This window comes from Typopeltis vanoorti, chromosome 4, assembly GCF_054136105.1.
Source record: "Typopeltis vanoorti isolate ZY-2024b chromosome 4, IOZ_Tvanoo_1.0, whole genome shotgun sequence".
Classification (NCBI taxonomy): Eukaryota; Metazoa; Arthropoda; class Arachnida; order Uropygi; family Thelyphonidae; genus Typopeltis; species Typopeltis vanoorti.
This window is the reverse complement of record NC_143552.1, coordinates 23,882,315-23,909,559: the sequence shown is the minus strand read 5'-3', so window position 1 is coordinate 23,909,559 and position 27,245 is coordinate 23,882,315. Positions and strand designations below refer to the sequence as shown.

Below are 27,245 nucleotides of genomic sequence, written 5' to 3'. Positions count from 1 at the left end.
CTAAACATTAATATTACAGTAATGCCATTACTATTCTCTATATCTGGGGCACTTCAGAAAAATAGCCAGAACTTTGAAGAAATATAAACTTTTGCACTGCTTTCGAATCTCATTTGAAGCTGGCTTCCCTTCTCTGCTCTCCTAAGAATCCACTTCCTTCTACCCTAGGCATTTACAAGGTTCCTTGTTCTTGCCAATTATCATAGATTGGGAGATCTGCTAACATCTGCCTAGAAGAACACAGAATATACATCCACCACAACTATGGTGAATCAGTCTAGCAGACCATGCCTTTGATACCTTCCACAGAATAAGATGAAAGAAAACCATCATGCTCCATTGCAGCAGATACAAACTTGAAAGACTCTTTTTTAGAATCTGCAACAGACTTAAAAAACCAGCCTAATCTTAATAAATATAGTTACATTGAACACCCCAAAATTTGAGAAACTAATTCTTAAGCCTCCTGCCCAATATTTAAGGCTAGCCAACAGCACCTATAGAGGGCATCCCCACTCACAGGACTTCAGTCTTTATTTATTCTACCTCATTTCTTCCACTTATTATTATTTTGTGTGTGTGTGTGTGTGTGTGTGTGTGTGTGTGTGTGTGTGTGTGTGTGTGTGTGTGTGTGTGTGTGTGTGTGTGTGTGTGTATTATTACAATTTTAATTTGACTGAGATGAGATTTGAAATTGATTAAACTTTTTTAATTATTTCTCTTTTTGCTACAAATTATTCCATTAAAGTGCAGCACGAACATAAATGTAAACCAGCACCTAAGCCTAAATACTCAGTTTTACAAAGAACCTGCAGATAATGATATTTATATGCTAACAATATTCATTAATTTGTAAAACAGTTCAGTCAGTGTCAGTGATTAATCTTCCATATTAGATATTAGTAATTAAATATTAATTTAACTTTAAATATTATTTAATTAATATTAATTAATAAATATTAGTAATCAGAAAGCTTTAGATCCAAACTAGTTTTATATTTATTATTATTAGTTTAATCTTACCAAATATATTTGGTCTTGAGTCAGTCATTTTGGATTTTAAAAGAATTGAGTGCCTTTGCACCAATCAGTAACAAACATGTGTGATATTTCCTTATTACTCAGTGTAAACACATTGCATTAACATTGAATTGTTGCATCTGATGTGTTCATACCAGGAATCAAAACTAGCAAATAGTTATATCCTGTCACTCTGACCAGTCATCTTTGTAATATCTCAGAAAAAATGGTCAGCACCTGTCCTCTGTGGTATATAGAAAGTAATTGGCCTTTTCAATAATCCATGATGCAGTTTTTGTAGACAGCAGTCAACATTGGATCTCTTGGTCCATTTAGAAACATATATCAGAGTTGCATTTCTCAAACATGAATGATTGGTTTCAGTTTACTTTGACATGAAATAAAAAAGAAAAGCTTTTTCTCTAAAAAAACAAACAAACAAAAAAACTTTTAGTCTTGGAATGGAGGGCTGGCAACACTTTGGCTGTCATTTTAGTAACCAACATAAAAGATTCTCTTTTATGTTGGTTACTAAAATTTTCTGTTATTTCTTTCTCATGACAGTCATTGAATGGTAGTTGCAACAAGTATTTTGATGGCTTTATGGGCACTGAGTTATAGGTTCAGTTTTCCAACAGAAAAAAGTATCTGCATAAAGTTTTTGATAAAAATGCAGTCTGTATCTGTTGACTTGTTTTTGACAAGAAGCTTACATTCCTTGTGGACATTTGTCAACTAGGAAAGCACCAGAGATCATTGAACATATCTTGTACTTTATCCTCTACAGCAGTATTTTTCAAACTTTTATAATCATAATCCACCATATGAAATAATTTCGCACTGTGACCCAATGTTTTTTGTAATGTATATACAAATATACTGGTTAATATCATAAATGAATATAATTAAAAAAAATATATAAATAATAAAAATTAAAAAAAAAGCAAGCAGAATGCAACTGATTGTGCTTGTATTTTTCTTTTTTCTTTTAATTTTAATTTATTTTCTTTTTATGTAAGTTCTTTCTATTCTGGCACATACAAGGATATCAGATACTGTGTTGAGCCACTTAACATGCTAATCAAGTCTTGCTGATGCCAATAATTTTTGACTAAGTTAAGCTGGCCAGTGCCAAATGCTGCTCTCCTTTATTTCTGATACTTTTGACATTTGTATGCATGCATTTCAATATGGTCTTAGGTCCACAGTTAGTTAACCTTGCATAATGTCATTACCAGCCTATTCAGATTCAAAACCTAGGAAACTGAAACTGTTCATGAGTATTCCTACATTCATACTCATTTGTCTCTGGAGTGGCCAGACACATGCTTGATTTCATCTCCCCTCCTAATATCCCTGGTTTCCCTGATTTTGTACTCCCAACTTTCACTGAAAACGTGATTGTTTTCTTTGGCATTCTTGGAATTGTTCTAGAGGGCCAAATAGTTAACTATTTGGTTAGGCCTAACTTAACCAAATGGTTAACATTTTTTCTCACTTCATAATCCATCCCAGCACATTAACACCCACGGATATTTGCCGTATTTAGCATTAGTGTTTTTTTTTTATGAAATTGAAAACAAAATTCAAAGGACACCTGTTTGACTCAGTGGAGATTAGAAGAACATGACTTCCAAACCTAACAGTATTTTGAAAATTTGTGTGAATGATGTAAATGTTGTATTAAGAGGATTTATTATATACAAAATAAATGGTTTATCTTCTTGCATTTATTTTTACATGAATTTTATCTTATTTAATGGGTTGTCTCATTATTTTTATTAATGGAAAATGAAAAAGAAAGCATTTCACTTCCTGGAATCATTAGCCATAGTCTGTTTGGGTGCTTAATCATCGACTTAGACTATATACACTATCTACCAATAATTGCTGGACACTTTAGCAAATTACACTTGATACCAGCAGGCAAACCCTAATATTGGCTATGTCTACCTTTTGGCTTTAATTACTTCCTGCACCCTTAAAGGGAGGCTTTCCAACCATGTGCAGCAGATATTCAGGTGAAATTTGGATCCATTCCTCCATCAAAGCAGCACTGAGTTCAGCAACAGATTGAGGATGTGCTGCTCTGGACCTCGATCTCTGCTGCAATTCATCCCACAGGTGTTTGAGGGTTGAGGTCAGGACTCTGCTCATGCTAGGACAGTCATTTAATGCCCATCTCTTCATACCATTCCATAACAGCTGCAGCTTTGTGGCATGCAGCATTGTCGTCTCGATAGTAATATGGATCTGTTCCATAAAAACTCCACAGTTTAGGTAGCACCTGATTATCCTGAATGTCAAGGTACTGAGCTTCCTTCATGGAACCATGGACAATGACCAGTGGTCTCACTCCAAACCAGTCGAATGCACCCTACACCATTACTCCTCCACCACCAAACTTTACTGTGGGTACAGCACACTGTGTAACAGTGTTCACCAAGCTACCTCCACACTCTGCCATCAGGCTGGAAGCAGGTTAACCTTGATTTGCCGCTCCAGAGTACTGTTTTCTACTGATCAATTGTCCAATTTACATGCTCTTTGCACCAGGCCAGATGAGCCACCTTTTTTATTGTTGTGATGTTCGGCTTGTGTTCCAGTGCTCTTCCATGGAAACCATAAACAGGGTTCTTTTCATACAGTATTAGTGCTCATCATGGTATTACTGGTGCTCTGGAACTCATCATGGATGTCTGCCCGATTGTAGCTGTTTTTTTGCGAGCCACCCATTTTAACACCCTCCCTGTCAGTCATTTTCGTCGGCTGCCCTGACTGTCTTCCTGCACTTGTGATGCCAGAATGTCTCCATTTGTTGATCATATTTCAAACAGTTGATTTTGGATGCACCAGTTGAGTGACAATAGCACATATGGACATGCCACCCAATGTGACAACCCACAATGATACCTGTTTCGAAGTCAGTGAGTTCATGTCATGTTGCCCCTCCCTCCACCTGTATTCAACTGCTATGATGAAATACTGCTTCCTACTATCTGTACACCGATTGTTATGTTATTAACAAACTTGGAATGTTCCATAACTTCAAATAACAGAGGTGTCCAGACAATTATTGGTAGATAGTGTATCTATGTAATGTAAATTATCTGAGCTAATGAACATTGTTATTCTCACTGTTCCAAATTGATGCTAAGTTTGAAATGTTTCAGTATAACGAATGCCAACATTGTAAGCACTAATTAATAACCACATATTACCAAATAAGTATAAAAATAAAAATAAATTTCCAAGCAGATATTGGTGAAGTATCACTATTCAGTAATAGACATTTCAGTTGCACTTAAGAGCTCTATTTATGTTATGTTTTAGAAGTTGCCGAAAAGCTCCTCTAATACAGTGTGACTATTGTCCTTTACTCTTCCATGCTGACTGCCTTGATCCTCCACTTACTACACTGCCTACAGGAAGGTGGATGTGTCCAAATCATGCTGAGCATATTTTAGTAAGTTTATATGTTTAATTTTTTTTTAAATTTTATTTTTAACCCAGTTTTCAAAATTGTAATGGGTAATGTTTAGACCATATTAGAGATTTTATAGCATGTTCTTCTGTTGCTGTAGTTCCCCCTCCCCCTCAGGTTGAGTAATCAACAGTTATATATATATATATATATATATATATATATATATATATAAGTTGTTGATTATGGAAAATAGTTCTTCACAAGTTCCCGAATTAATTTTTAATTATATTTTTTATATTTTTTATTTTTTATTTTTTTACAATTTCTTGGTAAAGTTATTTTTACTAGACCCTTAATGAATTTAGACCATGACACTCTTACATCACATGCGTGCACAGCTCATACATTTCATTGTTGAATCTTTTAGTTTTTGTTCTTGATGTTTAATTGAAAAGTCATAATGAAGATATCCTTGATATTTAGGGCAAAAAATTTATGCCAGTAAAATATTTACTTAAGTTAAATCTGTATTATACTTAACTAATTATCATGTCGAAAGTATTTTCACTTGACTATACTATAAATTAAAGATGCCAAGAAATTATATTCTTGGTTTAATCCTTTATTCAAGTGTAAGCAAACAAAGTTTGCACATGAAGTAACTTTATGACTGGACAACTTGTATATAGAAGTCTAATAACTTCACATCACTTGCCTTAATATCCCATAATGCAAAGCACATATCCTTACGGACATGTATAATGCCATGCATTATGGGAAGGGTCACTACTCAGATCAGGTTCAACCTTTATTGAGGTCCCATCAGTGGGATCCAGACCCAGAAGTGATACCAAGGTTGAAGTAATGCAGAAGTCATATTTCAATATACAAGTAGCCAAAAGGTGTAAGAATATAATTTCTTGGCATCTTTAATTTATAGTATAACCAAGTGGAAAAACTTTTGACATCTGTTTGTAATCCAGAGTATTTCAGTAATAAGGTGTAACACCTTTTGGCGCTTATATGGAAATATGATTTCTGCATCACTTCAACCCTGGTATCACTTCTGGTCTCGCTCCCACCGATGAGACCTCAATAAAGGTCGAAACCAGTCACATTATGGGAAGGGTAGTAACCCTTCCCATAATGCATAGCAATATACATATCCATAAGGATATGTACTTTGTATTATCCAATACTCTATATCATTATTATCATTAGCATCTATATTCAAGTTGCCCAGTTGTAAAATTACTTCATGTGCAAACTTTGTTTGCTTACACTTGGATAAAGGATTAAACCAAGAATATAATTTCTTGGCATCTTTAATTTATAGTAAGCAAACAAAGTTTGCAAGTGTCTTATATTGTATAGAGGCTGTTGGCTTCATATTAGCTGCCTCAGTATCCCATAATGCAATAAACATTATGAGAGCGGCCACTACCCAGACAAGTTTCAACCTTTATTGAAGTCTCCTTAGCAGGAGCCAAATCCTGGAAGATATGAAAGAAATCAATTAGAGAGGTTATTCTCTAATTAATTTTCTAATTGATTCTCTTGTTACTCTCTTTATGTCATAACTATTCACTGTGTTTAATGGCGGATGGCTCATCTCTTCAAGCTTGTGTAGGAGAAAGGGTAGGTGTTCTATCACTGCTATATAAACATCCTGCTTTCAATTACCACTAATTCTATCCCTAGGTTTCTTGCTGATGATAATACATCCCATTCATCCTACTCATTCAACATATCATGCAGTGCTCAAACATACCAAGCTTCAAGATTATATGCATCTGCCTTAGGCACTGCTCTCCATACATCCCTTAGTGGGGGTGAAGATAACCTGGCCACCTTCAGTGCCACCAAAATGCAGTCTTTCCTTTTCTTTCTCATAAAAGTGATCTCAGTTCTCCTGTCCTCAATAATCTACACATCATCAGGCAGAATTATTTCTCTCTTCTTGGACTGACATTTACCTCCAGTCCCTTCTGGCTTAGTATCACATTAATAACTTCCCAACAACAACAACAACCAAAAAAAAACCTAGTCATTCATTACTCAAGATGCTGTTTTCCACCCTCCCACCTACTAACCCTACACATTCTTGCCATAAATACTGTTATGATCTCTGCTGCCTGCAGAATTGCACAAAGCAAGGACCACACAACAGTGGCTGGAGGCAAATGTGCTCAACCACATATTACCATCTGATGGCTGTCTGGAAGTCATGATATGAATCCATTGGGCTTCAAATTTGTCAGAGCTTGAGTTAGTAGCTTGCAAAAAAATGACACCCCCAGTATTGCTAACCTGAAGGTGGAATTGGAGTGAGCATTGGCAGTGTTTCTGTTGGTTGTTGTTTGTGCTGCCATCAATATGTGTCCTTAGAAACTTTACGTATGTGTGAAGGCAAAAGAGGGACATTTCGAACATTGAGTGCTGCTATATGCATGTTATATATGTGGCTTGTATATGCTGAAAACTGTAAATGATTCACTGATAGATTAAAGTTTTATGCGCTGTTCCAGTTGTAACAGTATTTATGGCTAGACCAATTATATAAATCCCAAATTTTCTAAAAATTCTCATTATTGTCCACAGGATAGTAATTTGGTTAATAGATGATCCTTCCTTCATACTCACTTCAAAGTGTATCTGAGAGATGCACTGATTTAGAATTGTGTGTTTTTTACAGTTACTTCCATGCTCACTGTGCCAACAACCATCATTTCTCCACTCTGTTGGTCCTTTTAAAACAAGAGCAAGTCCATCACAGTAATGAACTAGATAGTTGGAATAAGGCGAATAGTAAAGCTGCCGTTTAACTTAATGTTGTGGGAGTTTTAATTAATGAATGAATTAATTTAATTAATGACAAGCTTAAGATATTCACAATCACCCATTATTGTTCAGAGGGAACTGGTCTAACCTTTCACCATCACCATGGTTGATTGCATTTCCCCTGTGTGCTAGATTTGAGGCTTTGTTCATTATCTTTACTCATGGTTATATGGTAGCTTTTTGTAATTTGTTGTTGATTGTTCTGAATTGAAAGATTAAAAACCTGAGATTCTTCTGGAAGAAAGATCCTATATGCATGAGCCACAGACTAACTGTTTGGAATTTGTTTACAGAGAGACCTAGAAGAATATCTGTTGTCAATTAGAATTGAACATACTCTGTTGAAAACTGAGCATGATGAAAATTACCATAAGGCTATGCAAACCTTAAGAGATTGTGAGAAATAAAAATAAATAAACAAAGAAAGAAAGAAACATGAGCAAAACAAACCAGATACCTCTTGGGAAAATTAAGAGTGTTTATCATTTGGTTGAATAAAACAGGCTGCCAAAACTTTCATATTTAGGTTTCTCTCTTTGAGGAAATTGATAACAGAAGGTAGGTGAACATTTTTGACCAAGTTTGAAAAACTCAGCTCACAGAGATTTCTGGTTGAGTTTTTATAATTTCAGCTCCTTTTTTTTTTATTTTTTTAAATTGACTATTTAAGCATCAGGGGATTCATATGTAGTTGTTTGCATGTTTCTGATTTTTGGTGATAAACTTTTCTGAATAAATCTTTCATTTTAAATGGGAAATATATTTTAATATTTAAAAAAAATAAAAAGTACATATCATTATGAAGTTCCCATCAAAATAATTGATAGAATAGTAAGTTTTGCAGAAAAGATTATTATTAGCTTACTACAAACAGATGTGTGTATATGTGAGAGAGTAGTGTTGGATTCTGAATGAGGAGAATTGGAAATTATTAATACTTCATTCAGAGTCCAACATAATCTGCCATTCCCTAAGCCAAATTTGCTCATCAGACTAATAATCTCTTATTAATAGTATGCTATTTATATGATTTCTTTCAGGCTATGTTAATTAATATTTATTTTTTCATTTATTATTTTTATATGAAGTACAGTTGTAAAAACTATGTATTAAATGTCTCTTATTATTATGAGATTAATGTTACTGATACAGAGATAAAATTTCTAAAATGTGTAATCTTTTTATGTTTATAGTAAAATGTAATGTATCCAAGAAATTCTTCAGAATAAGACTTGATTGGTTGTTGTGAGAAATTATGTTATTTTTAGCCAGCGCGTGCTTTAGCGCGAGTTACTGTACGGTATACAAGAAGTGAATTCGGTATCAGCAAAACCAGTTAGAACCAGATTTTGGCAGGAAAGGAGAGTAGGATGTCATGAGCAGTACATAAAAAAAAAAAGAACACAGTGGAAAGAGAGGGAGAGAAATAACCTGGGGTTGAATGGAGTAGGAAGGGCTGGGAACCGCTCTGTATTTTGACTTATCTTTCTTCGAGCTCTTATTCTTTTATAAATTCCTATCGCCTCGCAGAAGGATAGTGTTGGATGAAAGGATAATAAGAATGAGTAAGAAATATTGAAAGTTAGGCAATTACGAGCAAGAAGATAAATTCTCCCAAGTTAACTAATCAGTTACTGAAACCCAGGATTCTATAATATTTGTGTGCTCTCAAAGTGAAAGTATTCAAGAACCAAGGAATGTTTCTAGGATTCTCGATAATGAGGAAGCTATACTGTTTATACTGGTAAGAATATCTTTTCTATGCCTCATGTGAAGTTGCGAAGCTTGTTTCTGGAGAACATGATATAGTTCATATTGCTGAAATTAACAGTCAAGAATGAATGTGTGATATAGTGATTGTAAACGTAATATATGAAGTATCTCTGGATTAATAATTCACATTTGAATGTGTGATTATAGTGAATAATCACGTGAGAACGCTATGTAAAATTGAGACTGAACTTTCTGAGAACTATTGTGTTAGATTGATAAACTTTAAAGTTGCTGAAAGAATGTCTGATGACTAGTGCTTTGTGATTGTTTTGAATAGTTAAACTGAGTCAATATTTAAAGTACATTGAACGATAGCTTTGTTTAGAATGAAATTGTGTTTGGAATCTTGATAATAAGAAGAGTGGAATTTATATGCATAAATTCTAATCGTAAATGATATACTCAGCTGAGTAAATTACTAATGTCTTAATGAGAACTTGTTCATTCGTAATTGTATTATCCCTACTAGGAATCCTTGTTTTAATGTAAATTTATGTGTTAAAGCATTAAATATTTTTATTTGAGTTGAATCTTGTGTTTGCCTGATTTCTTTCATTGCACTGCTCATTAAAATAGTTCGAATCTTAGTGGGAACCCTATATATAATAAAGAGAATTTCGGCCTGAATTAAGTTGATAACCATATGGTGCTAACTGATGGTTAATTTCACAATGTTGCTTATGCAAATTAGAACATAGAGTGGTGCAGTTAAGAATAAATTTTCTCTGTGTTTGAATGTGAAGTCAATCAACAGCTAGAATATACAACGGAGTAGAAAGTAGGATCCATAAGTTGATAACCATATGGTGCTAACTGATGATTAATTTCACAATGTTGCTTATGCAAATTAGAACATAGAGTGGTGCAATTAAGAATAAATTTTCTCTGTGTTTGAATGTGAAGTCAATCAACAGCTAGAATATACAACGGAGTAGAAAGTAGGATCCAACAGTAGGAAAGAGAGAGAGAGAGAGACATGCCTGTTGTATTTGTGTTACTTTCATTATCAGTTGTGTGAACTGGAATCTGGGTTTCTGGATAAATTTCTTAAATTCAAGCAGGTCAGAGGCACATGAGGCAGACTTGCAACAAATATTTTCATTGTACTAGAGTGCAAGGACAATAAAGGGGATTGTTAGAGTAAACATGAATCTTACTCATGAATAGTTGTAGATCTATGTTAGCATTGTGGATGAATGTAAGGATTAGATAAGAGTGATGTTTCTCAAGAGACCAAACATGGAACTTTTTTCGAGATTAATTATTTAATTAATATTAAATATTCTTCTTCTTCTTTTCAGCCAATTTCTGTCCACTGCTGGACCTCTAGTTCTTTCCTCCAGTACTGGCCTCCTCCAGTTCTTTCCACCTTTCTCTATTCTTGGCAATGATTGACCAATTTTCCCCACTGGAGAGGCTCTTTCTATAAACAAATGAAATTCATTTGTTTACAGAAAGAGCCTCTCCAGTGGAAATAATTTATGTAGACCACAAATTGCACCAACCAAAAGCATCAGAAGGGAAGTTTTATTTTAATAATCTGTAGACACTGTTTTCATGCCAGTAGCACTTAAAAAGGCCTTAATCATTACTTAATCAATACTTTACTTTCTTTTAACTTTCTATGTAACTTGAACCACAAAAGCTCATATTTTTAATAATTATATTCATGAATTTCTTGATATACTTTCCATTCACCCAGACATCTTGGCCAGTCGTTGACACACACTTTTCTTTTCTTGAAGTCATTTGCTGTGAATTTCTTTGCTTTCTCTTTCTTTCTTTTCTTTTCTTAGAAACATTCTTGCCATTAGGGCATTATTTAGTTAGTGAATCAATCAGTACTGAGATATATATACTGCTGCCACCTCTTTATTCCTAAAAAATCATTTTCATGCAGTGAGGAATCTATAGTCATATGTATATCTACTCAAAATCCAATTTGCTGGCATTGTTCTGAACATGTTTTTGTGAAATTGAGGCATAATAATAATGAAATTTGCATTATTTAATTTTGATTTTCCGTCTACAGTGAGTACCAAAAAGCCTTCTCTTGATAGTTAAAAAAAAAAGATAAATCCTTTGGATCATGTAATTTTAAATTTATATACTGTAATTTTAAATTTTGCTCTTGCTCTTGCTGGTATGCCTGACTTTCCTTTCCTTGTTAATATGCATCTCATAAGTACTCAAAATCCAGTTTGTTACCATGATCTGAATATTTGGATTCTTTACTGTAACTGTAAAATTTGAGATCTATAATAATAATCACCATGTTTTAGCTCCAGCATCCTCTGATTAGGCTAACTTACTTGAGCAACATTCTAGTTAATTCTTCTAAATATATTTCCAATTTCATATGCCATCAGCTTCATAAGTTATAATGTTATTGCTTGTAGCATCTAATATATTATCAGCCTCCTTATTGGATTTCTCTACGTATTATTAATAAACTGTTCTGTATGCTGTGTATCTATCCTACAAATGCTGTGTCTGTAGAATTAACATTCTCAAACTTTGAAGATTTTAATTTTACTCTAACCAAGTGACCTCTCTCCTGCCAAATAATTTCCTCTCCTGTGAGGGAATTATTTGGGAATTATAAATTCTGCAAAGCCATGAACTCTCTCCTCCCCCCTCCCCCCCTTCATGGAAACATTTGAAGAGAAAGCTCTAAACTCTGCCTCATATATGTGCACTGTTTGGTTATGCTTTGCTGATGATGTTTTCCCCACTTGGTCATAAGGCCTGGATGTTCTCAATATATTTTTAACACACCTAAACAACCAACATTGCAGGATCCAGTTCATATTACAAAATGACAATAATCTCCCCTTCCTAGATACATTAATTATACACCAACCTGATGGATCCCTGACATTCTCTGATTAGAAAACCCACACATACCAATAAATGCATTCACAAACAGTCACATTCCCCTCCCCCTCTTTCAACAGTATGGAATTATTAAAACTTTATATAGCAGGTCTAAATTAATTAGTTCAGATAATTTCTTTTTACATATAACTTATATTTTGATAAAGAAATAGTGCTAAATTATATTATTATTTTTATATTATATTTCTTTTATATTATTATTCTTATTGGTATCGCCATGGATTTTGAAGACTCATCATCAAAATACCTGTCACACTTCTCTTTAAATTCATTCACTATCAGAGCACTTATAACCAGGGTTCCAGAAATACAGCTTAGATTTACTAGCCACAAAAAATTTAACATGCTAAAGGTCTTAGTCTACTTTATATAAATATTTTTATAGGTAATGTTTTAAAAAACTAAATGGTATAGTGACAAAACAAAGTAATACATTCTTTAATTCTCACTAAAAATTGCACAGAAATACAAAAATATACTTTAATTTAATGTGAATTTAACATGTATAGCACAGCACCATTCAATCCAACTCAGTTTGTGTTTTCTTTCGATTACTGTTCACAATGAAGGGTGAATTTATGTAAATTATCCATAAACAATAATTTAATAGGAAAAACAAGTAATAAAATTCATGAAAACAAGAAATTAGGTATCCCTCATTGTGGAGCTAGACTCACTTGATCTGATCTTTGACTTGTCTTTGCAAGATAATTGTATTTTTTTAAATAACAGTATTAAAAAGCATTTTTCATAGATGTATAGATATACTACAGCATTTAATTAATTGAGTCATGTTCTCACAATGTTTCTGAAAATAATTCAGAAAAGATATAGTGAAATATTCATTTGCTTCATCGACTTCGAGAAAGCATTTGACCAAGTCCAACATACCAAAATGATTGAATTATTAAAAAGAACTGGATTAGATGGTAAAGACATCAAGATCATCTAAAACTTATATTGGAACCAAAAGGCATCTGTTCAAGTTGATGACATTATTACAAACGTCATTAACATCAAATGACGAGTAAGGCAAGAATGTGTGCTGTCGCCTCTCCTTTTTAACATATACTTTGAAGCCATATTTCAAAAATTCTTAAAAGGAAGAGAGGAAGGGATTAATGCAAATGATGAAATCATCAATAACATCCAAAATGCTGATGACACAGCTCTCCTGGCTGACAATATTGAGGATCTTCAAAATCTTCTCAAACTAGTGAACAAAAAGAGTCAAAAAATAGGATTAAGAATAAATATTACCAAAACTAAATTCATGGTCATAAGCAAGAAACGAATTCTTAATTCAGCACCTGTTTTGAATGGGGAAACAAATAGAAAGAGTGACAAAATTTAAATATCTCGGATGCTGGTTCGACAAAGAATACAGTCCAGAAATGGAAATTAGAATTAAAAATTAGAAATAAAAGTTAGAATTGAAATTGAAAGAAAAAATTTTCTCCTGATGAAATCAACACTGTGTTGACTGCAATTTAAATTTAGAGATAAGAATATGCATGATTAAATGTTATATAGTCTGTACTGCTGTACGGTGCAGAAACTTGGACCTTGAAGACAACATCGATTTAAAAGAAAGAAAAAAAAACTTGAAGCTTTTGAGATCTGGTTATACAGATGAATGTTAAAATCCCATAGACGGCAAAAACGTCCAATCAAGTACTGGAACAAATGGGAAATCACGTGAACTTTTAGATACCATAAAAAGAAGAAAAACTGCATATCTTGGTCGCCTACTTTGTGATGAAAATATAAGTTACTTCAATTGATTATAGAAGAGAAGATAAATGGAAGAAGAGTACAAGGAAGGTGAAAAAAATCTTGGCTGGCAGACATCAGACAGTGGACTGGTATGAGCTCTGAGGAACTGTTCAGAGTGGCTGAGGATCACTCAAAATTTGCCAAGGTGGTCACTGACCTCCGATAGGAGATGGTACTCGAAGAAGTGGTTCAATTTTAATTTTTGTTTTTATAATTATCAGTTTATTTTGTTAATGAAATTATATTGTGAGAAAAGCACAATAATTTTTTTTTTTAATAATAATTATCTATTTCATATGTCATGCTTAGAGTCTATATGTGTAAGGTTAATATTGAACTAAATGAATGCACTGATTTGATTATAAAATTTATTTATTATTATTATTGCACTCTCCATGGAGATGGCAGACTCATTGTGGGAGGTTCATTCAACTGACAACATATTTATCATAAGAATCTTAAAATTCTTAACACTACTTGCATTAGCAACACATTCTGGTAATGCGTTCCTATACTTCATGTAAAAAATCTACTCCTCACACTCCTTTTCACCACACTCTTACATAACTTCCAGAGGTGTCCTCTGGTTTTCCCCTCTCGCCTTCTACTTTTTCTATAATCCCATTTGGATTCATTTGATAAATCCTCTCACTAACTTAAATGTCTCTATCATATCACCTCTTTTCCTCCTATCCACCATCTGCAATCCACATTTCTTCAACTTCTCTCCATAGCCAGCATTCCAAAGTCCTGATATTGTCTTAGTCATTTGTCTCTGAACCCTCTCCAGTGTTTCCACATCATGCTGAAAACTAGGCATCCAAATTTGAGCACAATAATCCCAGTGCTTTACACACTGGCACAACCACTTCATAAACTGTACATAGCAACACTACAATGTGCAGCCTTTGCAACACTTGCAATATGCCCTCTAAACTTCAGTCTTCTCTCAACCATCACTCCCAAATCTAGAAATCCTATCTACTTCCTGCAGTACAGCATTGTCAATATACTACACAGACTTATATTTCTGCACTCCAAAATGCAACACCTTGCAATTATTAATATTAAAACTACAATTCCACTCCTTTGTCCAAGTCAAAAGTCTATTCATATCTTCCTGAAGGGAATTATCATCAGCAGTGCTACTTATAATTCTCCCTAACTTTCCATCATCAGCAGACAACTGAAGATCCCCAGTCCGCATGATATATCATTTACAAGCAAGTTAAACAGCAGAGATCCAAGAACAGAACCCTAGGGCACACCACTGGTTACCCTTCTTTTTTTGAGACACTGTTCCATCATACACAACTTGCTGGTATCGTTCAGAGAGCCAATCTCCAATCCTCCTAACCAATTTGCTATCTATTTCCATCCTCTGCAGCTTGCAGCAATTTATCATGTGGTAATCTATCAAACAATTTTGCAAAGTCCAAGAATATCACTCTATATGATACTCCCTTATCTGTCACACTTGTTACCTTATTAAAATTCAAGTAAATTGCTAAAACAGGACCTGCCCTTTACAAATCCATGCTGACCATCATAAAGAATGCTATGTTCAGCCCAGTCCTGCATTCTATTTGTAACCAATCTCTCCAACATCTTGACCACAACTGCAGTTATACAGACTGGTCTATAATTTGAAACTTCTGTCCTAGAATCATACTTGTGAAGTTGTACTATTTTGCCTTATTTTCGCTCCTTAGGAACCCTCCCCACTGCAAGACTTTCATTAAATAACCAGGTCAATTGCATAGCCAACTGTTGTGCACATTTCTTAAGAATATGTGGTGATATGTCATCCATTCCCACAGCCATAACATTATTAACTTCTAACACAATCAACACCTGATACACCTCTGATTCTTTCACTTCCAATTTTCCTAATACACATCTACCTTCTATATATTGCACCGCATCATTTACAGCAGTATGATATACATCGTTTAATTAATTTATCTTCTAGGAAGGGAGAAAAAAACAAAAACAAATGTTAACTTCATGTTTTAGATTTTACGAGTGCTGCAACCTGCTCATTATTCGTCATCTGTTCACTGGGCATCTCCACAGATGCCATATGGTCACTCTGATGCTCAGTGATGTTCAGTGATGATGCTCAGTAATGATGCCTTGCCATGTGCTCCTGTTGTATGCTTTTCTGGAGGTTTCAACTCTCTAAAGATCAGTCACTCCACACATACCATCCATTCATCTCATTGACAGTTTACCCCTTCCTCTTTTACCAGGAACTTTACCTTCTGTTACTGTTCTGAGAAGTCCTCCTTCCATCCTTTCAGTGTGTCCAAAATATTTGGACTTTCTTCTGTCAATATCCTAAAGGAGCCTTAAAGTTCCTGATCTTTTCTAACACCCATTCATGTGTATGCCTTTCAGTATATGATATCCTCAACAGCCTTCACTAATATCACATCTCAAAAGCAGCTATCCTTTTCTTATCTGACTTTTTTAGGTTCCAAGTCTCACATCCATAAGTTGCTGTTTGCAAAACATCTTCATCCAAAATCCTCAACTTTGTCATCATCGTCATCATCATGCCTGTCAAGGATTTAGGCCTAGAGTGGCCTGTTCCGGCCTTAAGTCATCATTGAATCTCTTAAGAGGTCATCCTGGTTTTCTTTTTCCTAATGGTTTGTAATTTAAGTTTTTTTTTGGTAATCTTTCTGTTTTCATTCTTTCAATGTGTTCCATCCATTTATGTTTATATTTTTTAATTTTTTCTATTATGGATTCCTAGTTTAATTCTTCCATAATTTCTTCATTTCTTTTGTGATCAAAGAGAGTATACTTTGCATTTTTTTTCATAAACTTCATTTCAGCTGTTATTAATCTTTGTTTGTCTTTTTGTTTTATTGCCCAGATTTCACTTCCATGCAATAGGACTGGTAGGGCTTTTTGTATGCTTTTTCTTCAGGTTTGGTTTAAATATAGAATTAATTACACCAGTTATTTTTAAATATTTTGCAATATTTAGATTTATATCTTTTCATTTTCATATGTAATCATACACCCTAGGTAGTTAAATGAATTCACCTGTTCCAAAATCTTGTTATCTATTACTATTTTAGTTCTTACTGGATCTTGTCCTTTAAAGGCCATCATTTTTGATTTTTCTGTTGATATTATCATTCCATAATCTTTGGCTATGTCATTTCAATTTAAAATATCTTTCTGTAAGTTATCTTCAGAATTTGTAATTATTATTTGGTCATCGGCAAAAAGGAGAGTGTTTAAGTTCACAGTAGGAGAAAGTTTAATACCTTGATGGAAAGTTTTATTTTTATTATTATTATTATTATTAGAATTAAAAATAGAATAATGTTCTCCATGTCAGGTGACTAGCCTGGTGATGAATAGGTCAGTGGTAGGGGTGCTACCTTAAGGCTTCTGAACTAGTCTGCTTCCAAATTATACCTATAGGAGGAATAGGGTATATTGAAGGGGAAAGAGTAGATTATAGTAGAATAGAGCAGAATTATAGTAGAGGTTTATAATGGGGACATAGATATAGGCCAGAAATGGAAAGACCCCATGGCCCTCAAGTACTAGCATAAGAGTCATAATGGAAAAGTTGGCTGATAAGGCCTTATAAGAAAGATTAAAGTGAGTGGATCTTCCTCAAAGTAGAGGAAGAGGAGGCTAGATCCAGCTGGGTACCATGGGAGTGCTACTTCCCTTACAATCAAGATGATTGCCCCTTATGGCCATGTTGGTCTATGAGTCCTTATTCAATATATTCGGACCACCCCACCATATATATATATATATATATATATATATATATAGTGGATTATTACCTCTGTTATTACTGATCTTGTTAATATTGTCAAGAATTTGTCCTAGCTCTTCCTTGTCATTACAAAAGAGTACTATATCATCAGGATACCTCATATTACTGATGAATCTATCTCCTATAATTTCTGTCTTGAGCTTATCCAGTGCTTCATGCATGATATCTTCTGCATATATACTAAACAAGTTAGGAGAAGCTAAACATCCTTGCCTAACTTCTCTTCCAACCTGAAGCCAGTTTGGGTGAAAGTCGTTCACCCAGAATAACAGGGGTGAGCCCTGTTATTATGCTTCCATTACTAGTATCAACCTGCCATAATCATTCTTTCTCTTGCTTGACATATAGCAGAAAGCTTCCCGTGAGTTAACCTTGGCCTGACTAGCTGGTTTCCTTTCATATTTCACCTTTTCTTTCTTTACCATTCTTTTCACTTTCCTGCACTTTATACTCTTAATGGATCCGATAACCACCAATTGTTTACGACCTCCATAACATTTTCTCTTCCAACACAGCTCCATTTTTCACTCCTACTCTATTCACTTGCTTTACCCTTGGTATGTATACATTGCTTGTGTCAGATATTGTCTTGTGAATTTCCATACATTGTCCATCTTTTCTGCTCCGCAAATCTACCCAGTATACTGATGCTGCCTACAGATCTTCCTGCAATCACCTGCTTTATATGAGGTAGGTTCCAAAGTTTCTGGCCTAACATACAAAATTTGTGCCAATTTTAAAACTCAGTGCGTGACAGATAACACCATCTATGGGGAGCTTAATGTACCAGTTTCAACTCTCTACCTGCAGCATTCAAGTGGAGGCTTTCATTTGACTAACACATGGCATACTAAGTGACTGTAATGTTAAAAATTGAGTATCGTGCTGTGATAAAGTTTTTCACTAACAAATGCTATCAATCAGCGAATCGGTGATGTTTATGGGGAAGCTTCTACTTCATTCCACCGTGAAGGAATTGGCTGAAAAGTTTCACCTAGGAAGAGAGAGAGCATTGAAAATGATCCTCATGATGATCGACCTGTGGAAGTGATGATTGAGGAAAATGTATCTCTTGTTGAGGAGGATCTACTCAATGACAGATGGCTGAAGCTCAGAAAAATCTTAGCAAGGTTGGGACTTTCTATAACAACCACATTTTGCATCATTCACGAGAAGATTCACGACAAAGGTCAGTGCAAGGTGGGTGCCCTGATTTCTCTCTTCATTTCAGAAGTATCATTGTCACTTGTGAGAAAATATATTTTCTCAAAAGTTTTTAGAGCTTTGCCAAGGGAATCAGAGAGAAGTCCTGGAATCCATTGTCGCCCGGGATGATGGTCCTTTATTATGATCCTCTTTCCAAAAGGAAATCCATCGAATGGCACAAACCAGCGAAGCACTGCCAAGAAAAGCCAGGATTGCCAAGGAATTCTCTTGATTGACTTTGCGGAAAGGAATGCCACAGTGAATGCAGAATATTATGCTTCACTCCTGCACAAACTGCACAACACCATAAAGGAGAAGAGATGAGGAATGCTGAGTCATGGTGTTTGCCTGCTTCATGACAATGCTCCAGTCCATACGGCTACTGTTGTGAAGGACCGTGACTTCCAGGAGATTGAACATCCACCCTACAGCCCAGATCTAGCATCCAGTGACAACTTCCTCTTCTCGAAACTGAAGAAGACCTTTGAGGAAGAATATTTGCAGATGATAATGAGGTGAAAGATGCAGTTTTAGGTCATTTTGCAGACAAAAGTACAGGCTGTTTTTTCCAGGGCATAGAAATGTTAATTCAAAGATGTGAAAACTGTGTTAAAGTAAAAGGAGATTACGTTGAAAATTGTTTTCTTTCTATCACCTGTAAAAGTTAGTCAGGATGGAATCTTATGGAATCACCCTTGTACTTCCATATGTATGCATTAAGGACCTCATTAACAACTACATCTTGTGAAGTTATTACCAAATCCAAAACATTAAAGCCTCTAGTTGCTTCAGTCACATGCTGTTTAAAATATTTCTCTCTCAGAAACTCAAAGTCCCTCTCCTTGTTCAAAATACGCTTATCTCCTCCTTCCGTTCTATATTCCTGTAATTAAATTCTCCCATCAGAATCATCTTCTTTCTACATGCTCACCCAGTTTGCCTAAACATTTCATAATCAGTATTCTCTGCATTCCCTAGCCTATAACACCATTCTAACAGATATACTAGCCTGTTAATTTCAAGTTCACAACACATTCTGAATCTATGCATTCACAATCGACTTCCGCATTTGTGGACACAATTCCTCTGCAATCATTAACCTCACTCCTGCTCCTCTTTTCACAATTCTCTCCTTCTAGAAAATTATATATCCTTCCATTTCTATTCCTGACATCACATTATTTGGAAATGATAGCTGCTATTTAATTTAAATGTATTTGTGATGCAAAAAACTTACTTGTTTCTTACATACTTGAAGTGTGTGAGATTTTCAAGGAAAGCACCATAACTATAACACGTTATGGTGGCTCATTTTTCTCCCTTCATGACAAATGAAATTTGGAAGTTGTGACACGTAGTGCTGCATGTTCCAAATTCCAAAAATCCTTCCCATAGAAATGGGAAGGATTTTTGGAATTCAATAGCATATATTTATGAAGTCTTTCATATAGAAAGAAAACACTTAAAATTTAGTAATTTTTATGTTACAACAATGATGACAGGACCACTGTTGGGGGAAAGAAGATACGGCAAGTTGAATTTTCAAATGACTTTGTTTTTTCTTAGTCTTTCATATAGAAGGAAAAATAAAGTTCTGAATCTTAAATGAAATAAAAAGATGGAAAATAGACAATTCGTTTACGTTATGACTTTTAGAGAAAACTGGCAACTAAAATTTCAAATATTTTTGTGATTCTTTAAAAGGAAATGCTGTAGTGTTTGAATTAAGAATTTCAGATCAAGTTTTTATTTCCAACTCTCTCGAAATAGAATTTCTCTAATAAATTCATTGGCAGCCACTCATGATCAAATAACTTGACAGTGAATGAGATTCTGTTTTAAAGTTTAAATTAAATGCAAAGGAAATAATATATTTTAAATGCATTTAGAATGAAGTTGATAATTCACTTACCACTTGTCTGATATTTTATGTGGTGAGTGGATTTTTGCAACCTTGCTCATAACTACCTCTGGCAATCCATTCTGGTTATTCACATTCCCTGATTAAAAAGAAATCTAGTCCTCTTATCTTTATCGATCACACTACACAGCTTGCAGGAGTGAACTGTAATTCTACTTACTCATTATGCATTGAAATATTTCTTTTGTATCAATATTATAGAACCTCCTTAGCAGCTTCTAACTTGGATGTGTCCTCTCTTTTCTGCCTGTCAACCAAACTTTGCAACCCACACATTTCCAGTCTGTCTTCATAGGGAGACAGACTGGAAATCTGCAGACTTGGCAGTATCGTGATCACTCATCTGTAGACCTGCTCCACCACATTCTTATTTCCAAGAAAACCCAGGTGACCAAATCTATGCACAGTAGACAAGATTCAGCTATATCATGGCATTATAAAGTAGGATAATAATTTCCTTGTCTCAACTTATTAGTGCATTTCAACATCCAAATAGCCCTTTGAGTGATTTTTACAACTTCTGCAATATGTTCTTCAAACTGCAGTGTCTCCCCCCCCCCCCACACACCCACCCACCCACCCACCCAAATCCCTAGCCTCATTAGTTTCTTGCAATCCATTAGTGTAATACACAGGATGTAATATTTTCATCCCAAATCACAAAACTTTACGTTTTACCACATGAATCTGACAACCATTATCCTTTGTCCACATTGCTAATTTATTTAAATAATCCTGCAAATCTCTATATGATGTTTTACTATTGCCCTCCTTATTTCTGCATCATCAGCAAGCGACTGAACACTCCTTATCATATCAATTCCTATATCATTAATATACAAAATAAACAATAGTGGCACCAATACAGAGTCCTTAAGCACTCCACCAGTTTCCCTTATCCTCCTGGATTCTTCTCTGGCGAGCATTTGTTAACCCCCCCCCCCCCACTTCCCTTTCCAATCCATGCCACTAGCCTCTGTCTATTTCTCTTTGCTTCAACATTATGCAATGGTTCTGTCAGATACCTTTGCAAAGTCCACCATTATCATGTTCTAGCTATTTCCCTTCTCCACTCAGCTGTCACTGTTGGTAAAATGTTGAGTAAATTATTGAGGCAGGAACTACCTTTCCCAGGGCCATTGTATATTGTATTCCTTGGGAAACACATAAACACTGTTCCACAATACAGCAGAAGCAGGGATGGAGGAGGAAAAGAAACTTGTTCTGTGGGTTTCAAGGTGCACTTTAAAGGGAAGTATGGTCATGTTTGAATGGATTTAGTACTGATTGGAGGAAATATTAATGCTATTTCAGATGAACATTTACAATGGAAATATTTATAGAATACACATAATGCAGAAACCAAATGTCTGTGCGAAAGTGGAAGGTGAGTTGGTATGAAATGGGTCATTAATCAATCTAATTGCTCTCCTCTGTATTGAGTCAAGTATTTTGAGGAAGCTCTTTGGGGTGGGGTGGGGGGCAATCCAAATGTGAAATTGCATTCAATAGCTGGATGGATTTGTGATTTGTATAAAGTTAACAGTTGTTCAGAGGTGAAGTAACATCTTGAGCAAAAGAGAAATCCCAGTTTTTTAGCAGCTGAGGATGCAATGGTTGTGATGTCTTTATGAATGGAGAAGCAAGGTGATTCCAAGAAGAGAAATCTCTGGAAATTTGAGTGTTGTCAAAAAATAATACTGGGAGAAAATGGTTCTTTTTTTTGTGAGAAATAAGACAGAACTGGGTTTTACCAGCATTAAAATTGATGAGGTTATCTGAAGAATGGCTTAGAGATCAGAATTGAAGGCAGTGGTGGTTGAGGTGAGTTGTGTAGAGTAAGGTTTATCAAATGAAGGGAGGAGTGCAATGTGCTGTCATCTACAAAACTGTGTATTGGGTTGGAGGTCAACTGAAGTAGGTCACTGATACATAGAAGGAAGAGGGTTGGTGAGGGAACAGAACCATGTGGAACACTGGCATTAGTTGAATGATGAGAGCATAAGAAACCAACCACCATCATACATAATGTGCATCCAGCTGCAGAAGCCCTGAGACAGACTAAATGATGGAAATTTACTTAGTAAGTCTTTATGTCAGACCCGTCAAAAGCTTTCGAGATATCAAGTACAACCATTTGAGATTCACCAAACTGCTCCATGGCTTTTGTCCAGAGATGGGTGATGTATGTGAGTAGAACTCCTGTTGATCAGCAGTGACTGAATCCATACTGTGGTTGTTTATTAGCTCGGTGCCTTCGTAGTAGTGTAAGAGCTGGGAATTGATGGTTCTCTTCATTACGTTAGATAGTGTAAAAAGAATCATAATTTAAAATTCTGAATATTTTTACATATTGTTTATGTTAGTATGTTTATTAGTTTTAGTTTCATAACATGCATTGTTGGCACTTGTGATGTGTCCGTTATTGATGTTACTTTATTAAAATGAAATGTAAAGTAGTTAAAAATTTGATGTACTTACTGGATTTGATATTTGTATTACTTATAGAAATTTTATTATATTTTAAAATATTAAGTTGTGTTTTGAAGAGACATCCTCGTTATGCCAACGTAATCTATGTGTCAGCCATTGTATTTAGTTTCTCGCTTGCCACTTTCATGGAGTGTGCATGCTCGCTGAGAAGTTTGATGTGTGATTGACAGCTGACAAAAGAGAGCATTCGGTATCAGAGTAATGGAGAGTAAACAAGAAGGGTGTTCGGAAAGAAATTAGAACACATGCTGCAGATATTTAGATTCGGAGGAAATTGAATTTTTTTTTATGTGACAGTCGGAGGAAAATTAATAGTATATTCCGAAAAAGGAATTGTCGAACTATGAAGTTAAAGTGGAATAAGTATTGGTAAATAAGAGAAAATATTGCTATAGGTGTTTTAAAAGGAATATTCGAGGAAACGCTAATTGGAAGATTAGTAGTAGGTTCCGAAAAGGGAATCATAGAACTGTAAGTTTTATAAAGTGAAAGAGTTAAGACTATCAATAAGCATTAGTGAATAAAAGAAGAAATTGCTATTTATGTTAAGGAATGTTCGAGAAAACTCTGATTAGGAAGTTTCATCTGTCTTAAGGATGCCGGATCTAACTTATTTCTATTGGAAAGGAGACAGAATTGAGTCAGGAAGAATTAATGTGTGCTACATGAGTGATGAGAAAGGATCCTATGAAAATAAACAATAAAGTCATATATCTTCGGAAAAGGGCCTTGACAGAGAAAGAAACTGGCTATGAACATTTTGTCATTTTGAAAAAAAAAAGTGTATATATATTGTTTTTGTTTTATTAAATGTGTTATTTTGTATTTTGGTCTTGAGTCAGTGATTTTTTGGATTCTGAAAGCAATAGTAAAAAAGAGGTCATTGCACCAATCGGAGTGAACCCTTGTGCAATAAATTAATACAATAAAAGCACTCAGAAATTAAAAATAATTGTTATAGAGATCATCTCTCTATAAATAGATGGAAGCATTGATAGTTTTCTTGCATTTTTTTGGGCTTGAGTATAAGCACTAAAGAAGAAAGGATGGAGTTGTTGATATGAGCCACTTGTAGTATGCTTGATTTTTATTTGTACAGCCTTGCCACATCTTTTGGAGAACCAGGGTTTAGATAGGGGATGGCAGTCAAGAGTAGTGTGGGGAATGTATGTTTCCATGCCAGTGAGGATTACTTTGATGATACATTTGGGGCATATGTTTGGTTTGGAAGGCTGGAAACAATAGTATATTTGGAAGAGTCATTGGTGAGGAAGAGATCTAGGGTGTTGGGGATTGATTTGGATAATCTGGTATTCGGGTTGGCATGTGAACAATTTGTGTAAGTCATTGGTGAGGGCAAATGTTTCAGCATCTTTGCCTGCTAGATCTGTGCAACTAGAGGAGGAAAGCCAGTTGGTGTCGTGGACATTGAAATCTCCTAGGAGGATGATTTCAATATTAGGGAAGTGGGACTGGTGAAAATAAATTTTTAAGGAGAGGAAATTAAACAGCTCAGAGTGGTTGATGGCATTAGGGGCACGATAGAGATAGCAAATGAATTTGGAGAAGTGAAATTTTCAACCACAGAAGGTCAAAGTTGAGTGATTCTAGGTTGGATGCTCTCTGGCAAGGTATGTCTGAGCAGATATATGCACAGACCATATTCACCCTTGCATCAAAAGTAGTAAAAGAGTGTGTAATTTGGAAGGTTGAGATGAATCGTGCTGGGGAAGATGAAATTTGAGTTTCTGCCAAAAATAGTAGGTGGGATTTGCTAGACTGGAGATGGTAGTGGACACTATTAAAGTTGGAGTTGAGGAGATGGATATTAGTGAATGGATATGCAAGATTCTTTAGGGTATATATATTTGACCACTGGATTCTTGCACTTTTCCTGTATGAGGGTATATGATGGATGTGAGTCTGCAAGATTTAAAGTAACCAGTGGTGTACAACAAGGATCATTCCTTGGGCCACTGTTATTCAGTCTGTACATTAATGACATTGGGAAGGATTTGAATAGCAACATACAGATATTTGCTGATGATGCAAAGATACATAGGGTAATAAGAAATCCTGCTGATATGCAGTACTTGCAGAATAATTTAAATAGGCTGGAATTGTGGGCATGGAAAAATAGATGTCAGTAAATGTAAAGTCATGTGCTTTGGTGTGATTAGATATCCAATTTTGTATTACATTGGTAGGATTGTGCTAGAAGAAACTTATCAGGCCGAATCTTGGAGTGTTAGTAGCTTTGAAGTTGAACTTCAGGGTCCATGTAGCAAAGATTGCAAATACAATTCAAAAGATAATTGCAATGCTGAAATGAAGTTTGACGTGTACAAATAAGGATGTCATTTTGCTTCTTTAATAGTTCTTGATAAAACCTCACTTGAACTATTGTGCTCAAGTCTGGTCTCCTAGTTTCTGTTATGATTCTGATACAGTGGAAAGAGTGCAAAGGAGAGTGATAAAAATTGATATCAGGATAAATATTTTTTCTGGAGATTTTCCATGTTACTCCTTCAAATTGATATTAATGCTTTTGTCTATTTTCATAAGGAGTGCTCCTTGTATTATGTCATTGGCTTTTTTACTCCAATTATATTTAAACATTGATGATATGTCTTTAAAAACCTAAAATTAAAAGAAAAATAATATAAATGGAATGATTTTTGACATGCCTTGTAGAATCCTCAAGATTAACTTTTTATGGAACGGTATCAGAAATCTTTCAATCCCTTCTCTTATCCTTGGCATTACATTTTACGGCTGATATGTTCACGATGTTTTATGCATTGGGGAACCAGCATGCATTACCTCTTTACAAGCTTTCCTTAACACCTTCAGCAATAGACTAAAGTTCACTATAGAAAGAGAACATGAAAAATCTATAAATTTCCTGAACTTAACATTAATTAGAACTAAGAACAAAATAGCCAGAAAACTATTCCACAAACCTACACATATTGGTAACTACCTCCATTTTAACTCTTATAATTCTTATTCTATCAAAAAATCGGTTATTCTTTCGCAATTTATAAACACCTACAAATAATTATCTTAACATGGAGATTAGAAAATTAACACAGATATTTAAAATCCAAAATTACCTCATACAGCTAATAAATTATGCCAACCAAACAGCAAAAACTCATCTAACCAGTCCAGTAATCAAAGAAAACTTTCCAACACAAAAAATCATTAAATTACCATATATCCAGAACACATACAAAGCTTCTAAGTATATATTCAAGCATACTGACTATAAATTAGTGTTTATTAATACTCACAAATTAGCTCCTTTCTTAAAACCTACCAAATTTCACTCATACAACAAAATATTAGAATACCACAATGTGGTGTGCAGATTTCCTTGCCAGCGTACCTGCAATATCACTTATACAGGTTCCACGATTACTTAATTATGAAGACTACAGGAACAGTTCAGCGATTGCAATATGCCAATTCTAGAACATCTAAATAATAAGAAGAGTAAAAACCAAAATAAGAAGTAAAAACCAAATTCTAGGAAAACAGAAATCGCAACCCACACACTTGAACAGAAGCATACGCTACAAATTGAAAAAGCCGTCATAAAGAATAATGAAACAATGCTAAAGTTATCAGAAACTATAGCCATTAAATGTAACAAAAACTCCATAAATATTCACTACTCCTGTGTAATCTCAGAGTTGGAAGCTCCACAAAATGCAAACTAGGCTAAGATTCCCACCAATAGAAAGCAACACAGAAAATCAGATACAAATATAAAACCATAGACTTATGTGACTGGAAATCATGTTCATGGACACAGCAGGAATCTGCTCTGTCCATGAACTCTGAAGATGTTGACACTTAGTCAAAATGTCTCATACACCATACCCCATTATTATATTTATAACTTGATTCTTTTTTATTATCCTCCTTTTTAAATTTTTAGTTTGCATATCTTTAATTTCTGCATATTTAGGCTCTATATATTTTTACCTCTAGTTATACCTTCACCCCCCCCCCTACAAGTGCACCCCTTATTTCATAAACTAAAATGTTTCTAATTGACATTAACACAC

The 27,245-nt window shown here is 34.7% G+C and overlaps 1 protein-coding gene across 1 annotated transcript in view; it reads left to right on the top strand.

Annotated features, from left to right (window-relative positions):
- LOC150107164 (PHD finger protein 12) overlaps positions 1–27,245 on the top strand; it is a 664,368-nt gene that overhangs the window by 128,229 nt on the left and 508,894 nt on the right. The window contains exon 6 of the mRNA XM_090391685.1: positions 4,354–4,486. Within this exon, the coding sequence (XP_090247811.1) occupies positions 4,354–4,486 (133 nt within the window). The remainder of the gene's footprint in view (positions 1–4,353; positions 4,487–27,245) is intronic.